At 46.9% G+C, this 12,339-nt stretch overlaps 1 protein-coding gene across 1 annotated transcript in view; it reads left to right on the forward strand.

Moving 5' to 3' along the window:
• The window catches only part of trpm2 (transient receptor potential cation channel, subfamily M, member 2), a 134,008-nt gene extending 121,896 nt beyond the window's left edge, over positions 1-12,112 (forward strand). Inside the window, exons 23-33 of the mRNA XM_041868944.2 lie at positions 611-743; positions 946-1,033; positions 1,132-1,219; positions 1,345-1,511; positions 2,307-2,368; positions 3,550-3,579; positions 3,669-3,755; positions 5,458-5,536; positions 5,738-5,839; positions 6,619-6,735; positions 10,615-12,112. Of these exons, the coding sequence (XP_041724878.2) occupies positions 611-743; positions 946-1,033; positions 1,132-1,219; positions 1,345-1,511; positions 2,307-2,368; positions 3,550-3,579; positions 3,669-3,755; positions 5,458-5,536; positions 5,738-5,839; positions 6,619-6,735; positions 10,615-10,776 (1,115 nt within the window). The 3' untranslated portion in view covers positions 10,777-12,112. The remainder of the gene's footprint in view (positions 1-610; positions 744-945; positions 1,034-1,131; positions 1,220-1,344; positions 1,512-2,306; positions 2,369-3,549; positions 3,580-3,668; positions 3,756-5,457; positions 5,537-5,737; positions 5,840-6,618; positions 6,736-10,614) is intronic.
• Positions 12,113-12,339: the final 227 nt, after the last annotated feature.

Here is a 12,339-nt window from a genome sequence, read left to right on the forward strand (position 1 = left end):
CTCCTCCTCTCTCCACTCTCCTCTCCGCTCCACTCTCCTCCACTCCTATCTCCTCTATCCTCTCACCTCACCACTCTCCTCCTATCCACTTCCCTCCTCTCCACTCTCCTCCTCTCTTCTCTCCTCTCTCCTCACCTCTCCTCCTCTCCACTCTTCTCCTCTCCTCTCCTACTCTCTCCTTTCCTCTCCACTGGCCTCCACTCCTATCTCCTCTCTCCTCTATCCTCTCACCTCTCCACCCTTCCTCCTCTCCACTCTTCTCCTCTCTTCTTTTCTCTCCTCCTCTCCATTATCCTCCTCTCTTCTCCACTCTCTTCCTCTCCTCTCCACTCTCCTCCTCTCATCCCTCCTCTCCTCTCTTCTCTCCTCCTCTCCACTCTCCTACTCTCTCCTCTCCTCTCCACTGGCCTCCTCTCTTCTCTCCTCTCCACTCTCCTCCTCTCCACTCTCCTCCTCTCTTCTCTCCTCCTCTCCACTCTCCTCCTCTCCTCTCCACTCTCCTCATCTCCTGTCTCCTCCTCTCCACTTCACTCTCCTCCTCTCCTCTCCATTCTCTCCTCCCGTCTCCTCTCCACTCTCCTCCTGTCCTCTCTCTTCCTCTCCTCTCCAGAGGAGGAGCTGCCTGAGGTGGAGGAGGAGGAGTTGTTGTCGTGGGAATCCTTTATGAAGGATAACTACCTTCTCTCCTGCAGACAGCAGCAGAGCCAGAGCATGGAGCAACGCATCACAGACACCGCTGACAAGTACCTTATTAATATATTTTGATGAAGTGTTTTTTTCTGCAATAGATAACCAACCTGGCTACTACTCTGTTCCAACTGCAGTCCAACTGGTCTTGTCTGGCCTGTTGTTGAATGCACAAACTGCCTGACACTTAGGCTTGAACATCAGGACTTCTCCAGTGATTCCTGTGACTCCAGTGATTCAGTGTGTCTTCCCCCCCAGGGTTGGCACCATGACAGAGCTGCTACAGAGCGAGGAGGCCAGAGGGTCGGTTGCCATAGTGAAGAGACTGACCCGACTGGAGGAGCAGGTGCTGACCCGCACATCACTTTACCCATCACTCTGACATACTGTGTTTATAAAGTCACATTTGAAACACATTCAGGACTATTGTTATCATTTCTCCAGGTCTCCCAGTCAGCCAGAGCTCTCCAGTGGATCATGGACACCCTCAAAGCTCAGGGCCTACACTCTAAAGAGGACGCTCCACAGCTGGGTGAGGTCCTGATTTCTGGAGTAGAACATTATTCCCCCTCTCACTGGAGTCTGTAACCGTAGATACAGTAAATACTGTAGATAGATAGCTGTATTTTCATCTTGTCCTCTGTATGATCTATCTAGCCTCACCTGGTGAACTGAAGAGGTCTGAAAGTGAACCCAATGAACCCCATAGACAGGAGAAGTCAGAGAGAGAGAAGACGTTTTACCATGTCAACGCCCGGCGTCTGGACTACCCTGACAGTACCATCCCTCGCTTCCCTGTTGTTGAGGAGAAGGTGCCCTGGGAGGTGCCTGACTTAAATGACCTAATAGGAGAAGGTGCCCTGGGAGATGCCTGACTAATATTATAACTCCTAGAGGAGAAGGTGCCCTGGGAGATGCCTGACTAATATTATAACTCCTAGAGGAGAAGGTGCCCTGGGAGATGCCTGACTAATATTATAACTCCTAGAGGAGAGGGTGCCCTGGGAGATGCCTGACTAATATTATAACTCCTAGAGGAGAGGGTGCCCTGGGAGATGCCTGACTAATATTATAACTCCTAGAGGAGAGGGTGCCCTGGGAGATGCCTGACTAATATTATAACTCCTAGAGGAGAGGGTGCCCTGGGAGATGCCTGACTAATATTATAACTCCTAGAGGAGAAGGTGCCCTGGGAGATGCCTGACTAATATTATAACTCCTAGAGGAGAAGGTGCCCTGGGAGGTGCCTGACTAATATTATAACTCCTAGAGGAGAGGGTGCCCTGGGAGATGCCTGACTAATATTATAACTCCTAGAGGAGAGGGTGCCCTGGGAGGTGCCTGACTAATATTATAACTCCTAGAGGAGAAGGTGCCCTGGGAGATGCCTGACTAATATTATACCTCACAGTAGAGTTACTAAGGCTGTGTTTGAAATCACACCCTGTTCCTATAGTTAACTTCTTTTGACCAGAGCCCATAGCAGTATGGCACTATACAGGAATATGGTGCCATTTCAGACACAGCCTGAGTTACTGCAGTTAAACATCTCCAGACGTTTCTAATGTTCTTATTGAAACCATTAGAAACATGTAACAATATCATCTCCTCTGTTCCAGGTTGACTTAATCCTTTACAGTCCTCCTGTTCTGAACGGTGACAGCCAGGAACAGATGGATGGGTGAGTTGTTTAAGGAGTTCTGAACGGTGACAGCCAGGAACAGATGGATGGGTGAGTTGTTTAAGGAGTTCTGAACGGTGACAGCCAGGAACAGATGGATGGATGAGTTGTTTAAGGAGTTCTGAATGGTGACAGCCAGGAACAGATGGATGGGTGAGTTGTTTAAGGAGTTCTGAACGGTGACAGCCAGGAACAGATGGATGGATGAGTTGTTTAAGGAGTTCTGAACGGTGACAGCCAGGAACAGATGGATGGATGAGTTGTTTAAGGAGTTCTGAACGGTGACAGCCAGGAACAGATGGATGGGTGAGTTGTTTAAGGAGTTCTGAACGGTGACAGCCAGGAACAGATGGATGGATGAGTTGTTTAAGGAGTTCTGAACGGTGACAGCCAGGAACAGATGGATGGATGAGTTGTTTAAGGAGTTCTGAACGGTGACAGCCAGGAACAGATGGATGGTTGAGTTGTTTAAGGAGTTCTGAACGGTGACAGCCAGGAACAGATGGATGGGTGAGTTGTTTAAGGAGTTCTGAACGGTGACAGCCAGGAACAGATGGATGGATGAGTTGTTTAAGGAGTTCTGAACGGTGACAGCCAGGAACAGATGGATGGATGAGTTGTTTAAGGAGTTCTGAACGGTGACAGCCAGGAACAGATGGATGGATGAGTTGTTTAAGGAGTTCTGAACGGTGACAGCCAGGAACAGATGGATGGGTGAGTTGTTTAAGGAGTTCTGAACGGTGACAGCCAGGAACAGATGGATGGATGAGTTGTTTAAGGAGTTCTGAACGGTGACAGCCAGGAACAGATGGATGGGTGAGTTGTTTAAGGAGTTCTGAACGGTGACAGCCAGGAACAGATGGATGGATGAGTTGTTTAAGGAGTTCTGAACGGTGACAGCCAGGAACAGATGGATGGATGAGTTGTTTAAGGAGTTCTGAACGGTGACAGCCAGGAACAGATGGATGGATGAGTTGTTTAAGGAGTTCTGAACGGTGACAGCCAGGAACAGATGGATGGTTGAGTTGTTTAAGGAGTTCTGAACGGTGACAGCCAGGAACAGATGGATGAGTGAGTTGTTTGGGCCAGGAAGCGATAGATGAGGAGCCCACAGTGTAATTCTTCCTCTGGGATCACATGACATTATTTGTGTCTGTTTTATCCCAATATCCTTTCCTCAGATCAGAACCTGATTCTGTGAAGAGCTACAGGTATGAAGACACCAAATAACACTTAGAAACAGCTTATAACCATGTTTTAATCAATGTGTTTTGTTGTCTAATATCAGTCATCTGTGTAGAAACCCAGGAGGCAGGACAGGCATGAGAGGAAGAGGGGTACTGACCTGTCTGGGTCCAAACCTGATCCTGGACCCTGTCCTCACACGGTACGAGGCTCCACAGATAGAGTGCACTTCATCGGAAATAGGGTGCCATTTGGGAAACACTCTTAGTTTAGTTAGCTAGAGGATAAACCTCTCTGAGGAGAATAAACCATGTGTAGTTTTCTGTGATGGATAGTGGGTTGTTTCAGTGTACCCTGTTGTTGATGATCTATTAAGAGATCTGCTTTAATAGTTTATAATATAATATTAACCTGTTGTTGATGGATCTACAGCTGGAGAGATAGTGAGAGATCTGCTTTAATAGTTTATAATATAATATTAACCTGTTGTTGATGGATCTACAGATGGAGAGATAGTGAGAGATCTGCTTTAATAGTTTATAATATAATATTAACCTGTTGTTGATGGATCTACAGCTGGAGAGATAGTGAGAGATCTGCTTTAATAGTTTATAATATAATATTAACCTGTTGTTGATGGATCTACAGCTGGAGAGATAGTGAGAGATCTGCTTTAATAGTTTATAATATAATATTAACCTGTTGTTGATGGATCTACAGCTGGAGAGATCTGCTTTAATAGTTTATAATATAATATTAACCTGTTGTTGATGGATCTACAGCTGGAGAGATAGTGAGAGATCTGCTTTAATAGTTTATAATATAATATTAACCTGTTGTTGATGGATCTACAGCTGGAGAGATCTGCTTTAATAGTTTATAATATAATATTAACATGTTGTTGATGGATCTACAGCTGGAGAGATAGTGAGAGATCTGCTTTAATAGTTTATAATATAATATTAACCTGTTGTTGATGGATCTACAGCTGGAGAGATAGTGAGAGATCTGCTTTAATAGTTTATAATATAATATTAACCTGTTGTTGATGGATCTACAGCTGGAGAGATAGTGAGAGATCTGCTTTAATAGTTTATAATATAATATTAACCTGTTGTTGATGGATCTACAGCTGGAGAGATAGTGAGAGATCTGCTTTAATAGTTTATAATATAATATTAACCTGTTGTTGATGGATCTACAGCTGGAGAGATAGTGAGAGATCTGCTTTAATAGTTTATAATATAATATTAACCTGTTGTTGATGGATCTACAGCTGGAGAGATCTGCTTTAATAGTTTATAATATAATATTAACCTGTTGTTGATGGATCTACAGATGGAGAGATAGTGAGAGATCTGCTTTAATAGTTTATAATATAATATTAACCTGTTGTTGATGGATCTACAGCTGGAGAGATAGTGAGAGATCTGCTTTAATAGTTTATAATATAATATTAACCTGTTGTTGATGGATCTACAGATGGAGAGATAGTGAGAGATCTGCTTTAATAGTTTATAATATAATATTAACCTGTTGTTGATGGATCTACAGCTGGAGAGATAGTGAGAGATCTGCTTTAATAGTTTATAATATAATATTAACCTGTTGTTGATGGATCTACAGATGGAGAGATAGTGAGAGATCTGCTTTAATAGTTTATAATATAATGTTAACCTGTTGTTGATGGATCTACAGCTGGAGAGATCTGCTTTAATAGTTTATAATATAATATTAACCTGTTGTTGATGGATCTACAGCTGGAGAGATAGTGAGAGATCTGCTTTAATAGTTTATAATATAATATTAACCTGTTGTTGATGGATCTACAGCTGGAGAGATAGTGAGAGATCTGCTTTAATAGTTTATAATATAATATTAACCTGTTGTTGATGGATCTACAGCTGGAGAGATAGTGAGAGATCTGCTCTGGAGTTCCTGGCAGTCTGGGACCAGGTGGATGGGCTCTGGACGCTACCTGGGGTGAGTACAGGGGCTGCACAGTATGTATGTGGACTCGGTGTGCTTTGATGAAAGCCTTTTACATAGTTGACAAGGAGAAAGATACTAATCTTTACGCTCTATTTGAGGAAGCTTGGAGATCGAGATCGAGGTTCTATGACATTAAATCATTAAATCCGAGAGTGTTGATACCTACTGACAAACTCTTTTGTTTCCTTCAAGGGTCCTGTCCAATCAGACAAGCCCCTGCCAGACACATTACTGAGGATTATGGGGCAGAAGATCTATGACAGGATAAAAGCTAAGGTGGTAGAGGGAACCAAGGTACACATGACCGGCTACAGTCCTCAAGCTCAATAGAAGCCCAATGGGGTTAGGGGTTAGGGTTAGGGTTAGGGGTTAGGGTTAGGGTTAGGGGTTAGGGGTTAGGGTTAGGGTGGTGGTGGTGGTACCATGAGGCATGGCCACAGATTATACTGTATACTGCAAGAACCAAACCGCTCATGTAATAAGTCTATTCATTTAAAATGACAGTCTCTCATGTCACCATTCTAGTTAGTAGCTGTGCTTGTCAAATCAAATTTGTGGTCCTCTGTAGCTCAATTGGTAGAGCATGGCACTTGTAACGCCAGGGTTGTGGGTTCGATCCCCGGGACCACCCATACGTAAAAATTTATGCACACATGACTGTAAGTCGCTTTGGAATAAAGTGTCTGCTAAATGACATATTTATTTATTATATTTAAATTAAAACAAGTCAAAGTGTATTTGTCACGTACAGAGGATACAGCAGGGTGAAACACACTAACTCAGAGGGCTCTATTCAATCTGGAAAGATGAAGCGTTACAGATTCCGCCATAGAAATGTAAATGTGATTTAAGATTGAGCTGACAAATGCATCGTTTACCGTGAATGCAGTCTCCGCTAACGTGGGAACACTGCCTTTTAAAAGCTGTAATGTCTATAACCAGCGATCTGATTGAATCCTGGCCTAAATCAGGTAAAAATACACACAAGAGTAAAAACTCTATATACAGGTCAATACCAGTACCAGCATCAGACTGGTGATAGCTGAGGGAAGTTGCTGTTCTGTTTCCTGCAGGTCCATGAGGGCTACGTAGATGACGTCAGGAACACAGACGATGCCTGGGTAGAAACTACAGTCCTGAACATCCATCTAGACAGGAGAAGTCTACTGATGGCTGATATCAACCGCGTGGTGAGAACACACACAGCACCGTACTCCACAACACTTTCCCTATAGCATGCTATATCCCTAGTGTTGGGTTAGATTAGGGGACTGGGCTGTGTGGAGCTGGTCCAGTGGGTTAGATTAGGGGACTGGGCTGTGTGGAGCTGGTCCAGTGGGTTAGATTAGGGGACTGGGCTGTGTGGAGCTGGTCCAGTGGGTTGGGATTAGGGACTGGGCTGTGTGGAGCTGGTCCAGTGGGTTGGATTAGGGGACTGGGCTGTGTGGAGCTGGTCCAGTGGGTTAGATTAGGGGACTGGGCTGTGTGGAGCTGGTCCAGTGGGTTAGATTAGGGGACTGGGCTGTGTGGAGCTGGTCCAGTGGGTTAGATTAGGGGACTGGGCTGTGTGGAGCTGGTCCAGTGGGTTAGATTAGGGGACTGGGCTGTGTGGAGCTGGTCCAGTGGGTTAGATTAGGGACTGGGCTGTGTGGAGCTGGTCCAGTGGGTTAGATTAGGGGACTGGGCTGTGTGGAGCTGGTCCAGTGGATTAGATTAGGGGACTGGGCTGTGTGGAGCTGGTCCAGTGGGTTAGATTAGGGGACCGGGCTGTGTGGAGCTGGTCCAGTGGGTTAGATTAGGGGACCGGGCTGTGTGGAGCTGGTCCAGTGGGTTAGATTAGGGGACTGGGCTGTGTGGAGCTGGTCCAGTGGGTTAGATTAGGGGACTGGGCTGTGTGGAGCTGGTCCAGTGGGTTAGATTAGGGGACTGGGCTGTGTGGAGCTGGTCCAGTGGGTTAGATTAGGGGACTGGGCTGTGTGGAGCTGGTCCAGTGGGTTAGATTAGGGGGACTGGGCTGTGTGGAGCTGGTCCAGTGGGTTGGATTAGGGGACTGGGCTGTGTGGAGCTGGTCCAGTGGGTTAGATTAGGGGACTGGGCTGTGTGGAGCTGGTCCAGTGGGTTGGATTGAGGGACTGGCCTGTGTGGAGCTGGTCCAGTGGGTTGGGATTAGGGGACTGGGCTGTGTGGAGCTGGTCCAGTGGGTTAGATTAGGGGACTGGGCTGTGTGGAGCTGGTCCAGTGGGTTAGATTGGGGACCGGGCTGTGTGGAGCTGGTCCAGTGGGTTAGATTAGGGGACCGGGCTGTGTGGAGCTGGTCCAGTGGGTTAGATTAGGGGACTGGGCTGTGTGGAGCTGGTCCAGTGGGTTAGATTAGGGGACCGGGCTGTGTGGAGACGGTCCAGTGGGTTAGATTAGGGGACTGGGCTGTGTGGAGCTGGTCCAGTGGGTTAGATTAGGGGACCGGGCTGTGTGGAGCTGGTCCAGTGGGTTAGATTAGGGGACTGGGCTGTGTGGAGCTGGTCCAGTGGGTTAGATTAGGGGACTGGGCTGTGTGGAGACGGTCCAGTGGGTTAGATTAGGGGACTGGGCTGTGTGGAGCTGGTCCAGTGGGTTAGATTAGGGGACTGGGCTGTGTGGAGTTGGTCCAGTGGGTTAGATTAAGGGACTGTACACTCGATAGCCGTAGATGTCAAGCTAGCACCGTCCATATAACGATCCCCTCAAAATGCTACAAATTAACACACAAAGAAAAAAACTAGATTAATAAAGACAATAAAAAAATAAGAATGAAAAAGGGGCGTTATTTTAATCGAAAATAGGAGAGTATATTCTAAATAATTTGTAGACAGATATTTGTTATAGTTTTAGGTTTAGGTAAGGACATCTGGATCTCCCTAGAGGTTAGGGTTAGGCATGGGGGTCACAGTGGTTAGGGTTAGGCATAGGGGTCACAGTGGTTAGGGTTAGGCATGGGGGTCACAGAGGTTAGGGTTAGGCATGGGGGTCACAGTGGTTGACTCACTATCTCCTGGATTCATCTTTGTGTTTCCAGGTGTGTTGAGTGGAGCAACGGGACATAGGTTCCCTAACTCCTGAGTGGCGCAGTGGTCTAAGGCACTGCATCGCAGTGCTAACTGTGCCACTAGAGATCCTGGTTCGAATTCAGGCTCTGTCGCAGCCGGCCGCGACCGGGAGACTCATGGGCGGCGCACAATTGGCCCAGCGTCGTCCAGGGTAGGGGAGGGAATGGCCGGCAGGGATGTAGCTCAGTTGATAGAGCATGGCGTTTGCAACGCCAGGGTTGTGGGTTCAATTCCCACGGGGGGCCAGTATAAAAAAATATGTATTCACTAACTGTAAGTCGCTCTGGATAAGAGCGTCTGCTAAATGACTAAAATGTAAATGTAAAAATAGTGTTTGACTTGATCTAATGGTCTATTAGATCTTTATCCATTATAACAATCTGAGACCCCTTATCTGCTGCTTTAAGCATTATATTCTGATTGCTGCTCAATGATTCTGTTGATTTGTAAGATTAAACTGATTTACAGGTCTGGGTCTGAATTGTGAAAAGGAATCCACATCCCTACATATAAGGGTCTGTATAGATTCTGACACTGACTCCAACTTAGGTTCCCAATGTGAGGGGTTTGGAAATGGTGTACGGGGAAAATCTATTTCATAATCAAAATGGTCTAATAATTTCAAACTTCTATGATAGATGTGTAGATCCCTCCGGAGGTCTCCGCGGTCCACCTGTTTAGGAGTTGGTATGAAAGTCAGTCCTCTTTCTAGAACCTCACTCTCAGCTTGTTTGAGCCGAATAGGACATTGCTGGGCTGTGTGGAGCTGGTCCAATGGGTCAGAGTTAGTAGTCTGTGTGGCGCTGGTCCAATGGGTCAGAGTTAGTAGTCTGTGTGGCGCTGGTCCAGTGGGTCAGAGTTAGTAGTCTGTGTGGCGCTGGTCCAATGGGTCAGAGTTAGTAGTCTGTGTGGAGCTGGTCCAGTGGGTCAGAGTTAGTAGTCTGTGTGGCGCTGGTCCAGTGGGTCAGAGTTAGTAGTCTGTGTGGCGCTGGTCCAGTGGGTCAGAGTTAGTAGTCTGTGTGGCGCTGGTCCAATGGGTCAGAGTTAGTAGTCTGTGTGGCGCTGGTCCTGTGGGTCAGAGTTAGTAGTCTGTGTGGCGCTGGTCCAGTGGGTCAGAGTTAGTAGTCTGTGTGGCGCTGGTCAGTGTCATAGCTTCGCTGGTCGCAGTGGGTCGAGTTAGTAGTCTGTGGCGCTGGTCCAGTGGGTCTAGTCTGTGTCGCTGGTCCAATGGGTCAGAGTTAGTAGTCTGTGTGGCGCTGGTCCTGTGGGTCGAGTTAGTAGTCTGTGTGCGCTGTCCAGTGGGTCAGAGTTAGTAGTCTGTGTGGCGCTGGCCGGCCAGTGGGTCAGTTAGTAGTCTGTGCGCTGTCCTGGTCCAATGGGTCAGAGTTAGTAGTCTGTGTGGAGCTGGTCCAGTGGGTCAGAGTTAGTAGTCTGTGTGGCGCTGGTCCAGTGGGTCAGAGTTAGTAGTCTGTGTGGAGCTGGTCCAATGGGTCAGAGTTAGTAGTCTGTGTGGCGCTGGTCCAGTGGGTCAGAGTTAGTAGTCTGTGTGGCGCTGGTCCTGGTCCAGTGGGTCAGAGTTAGTAGTCTGTGTGGCGCTGGTCCAGTGGGTCAGAGTTAGTAGTCTGTGTGGCGCTGGTCCAGTGGGTCAGAGTTAGTAGTCTGTGTGGCGCTGGTCCAGTGGGTCAGAGTTAGTAGTCTGTGTGGCGCTGGTCCTGGTCCAGTGGGTCAGTACTATAAAGTATAGTATGAATACTGTATGTTTTCCCCCCTCCAGGCTGAGAATACACTGGGCTGTGTGGCGCTGGTCCAGTGGGTCAGAGTTAGTAGTCTGTGTGGCGCTGGTCCTGGTCCAATGGGTCAGAGTTAGTAGTCTGTGTGGCGCTGGTCCAATGGGTCAGAGTTAGTAGTCTGTGTGGAGCTGGTCCTGGTCCAGTGGGTCAGTACTATAAAGTATAGTATGAATACTGTATGTTTTCCCCCCTCCAGGCTGAGAATACACTGGGCTGTGTGGAGCTGGTCCAGGCTGAGAATACACTGGGCTGTGTGGAGCTGGTCCAGTGGATGGAGGTGAGCAGGAGGACCAGGATGTGTTCTTACCAGAGAGATGCTCTGAGACGGGTGGCCGAGCTGCACCAGAGGACCTTATAGCTGCACCAGAGGACCTTATAGCTGCACCAGAGGACCTTATAGCTGCACCAGAGGACCTTATAGCTGCACCAGAGGACCTTATAGCTGCACCAGAGGACCTTATAGCTGCACCAGAGGACCTTATAGCTGCACCAGAGGACCTTACAGTACAGTGTATCTCGACAGTACTCTACACCAGTACAGTGTATCTCGACAGTACTCTACACCAGTACAGTGTATCTCGACAGTACTCTACACCAGTACAGTGTATCTCGACAGTACTCTAACCAGTACAGTGTATCTCGACAGTACTCTAACCAGTACAGTGTATCTCGACAGTACTCTAACCAGTACAGTGTATCTCGACAGTACTCTAACCAGTACAGTGTATCTCGACAGTACTCAGCTGCACCAGAGGACCCTATAGCTGCACCAGAGGACCCTATAGCTGCACCAGAGGACCCTATAGCTGCACCAGAGGACCCTATAGCTGCACCAGAGGACCCTATAGCTGCACCAGAGGACCCACGGCTTTGGAACAGATGCTGCAGATCCAAATACTAAATGTTCTGTAAAAATGAAAGGAAGAGTCCACACACTGTACTGGTTAGAGTACTGTCGAGATACACTGTACTGGTTAGAGTACTGTCGAGATACACTGTACTGGTTAGAGTACTGTCGAGATACACTGTACTGGTTAGAGTACTGTCGAGATACACTGTACTGGTTAGAGTACTGTCGAGATACACTGTACTGGTTAGAGTACTGTCGAGATACACTGTACTGGTTAGAGTACTGTCGAGATACACTGTACTGGTTAGAGTACTGTCGAGATACACTGTACTGGTGTAGAGTACTGTCGAGATACACTGTACTGGTTAGAGTACTGTCGAGATACACTGTACTGGTTAGAGTACTGTCGAGATACACTGTACTGGTGTAGAGTACTGTCGAGATACACTGTACTGGTGTAGAGTACTGTCGAGATACACTGTACTGGTGTAGAGTACTGTCGAGATACACTTTATTGCATCGCTACATTAAATGAAATGAACAAAGAAACAAGTCATAATACTGTAGGAGGACTGTAGGACTGTATGTCTTCCTTCACTGTGAGATACTATATGCATATATTTGATAGGTCTTAATAACTGTAATGTACTGTATATTGTTTAATGGAAGTTCAGATTAAAAGAGGACAGAATGTACTGACATATCAGATATGAGCACGCAAACTGGATTATACCAGTTGGCCTATAATGGAAACATATGCACATAGTCAAGGTGGGAATGATGGGAGCCAGCGAGGGCTCAGCTCCACTGAATGAGATGTTAGCTCCCCTAAATGCAGCAAAAGTCAAACTTGGGGGGTCTCTAAATAATGCTAATATAACCATTCTCCTATTTCTTTAAAATGTAGTAGTAAATATGTTTTGCAGTGGTAAATGTGAAAATAAAAGCTTCCAAATGAAACGAACACCCCCTCCTCTCTGTCATGGTTTAAACCGTTTATTTCTGTGGCAGCGCTGTCCACTCAGTAGGTCTGAATCTGGGCCTCAGCTGGGCTCCTTTAAGCATAGATTG

This window comes from Coregonus clupeaformis, chromosome 40 (assembly GCF_020615455.1).
Source record: "Coregonus clupeaformis isolate EN_2021a chromosome 40, ASM2061545v1, whole genome shotgun sequence".
Classification (NCBI taxonomy): Eukaryota; Metazoa; Chordata; class Actinopteri; order Salmoniformes; family Salmonidae; genus Coregonus; species Coregonus clupeaformis.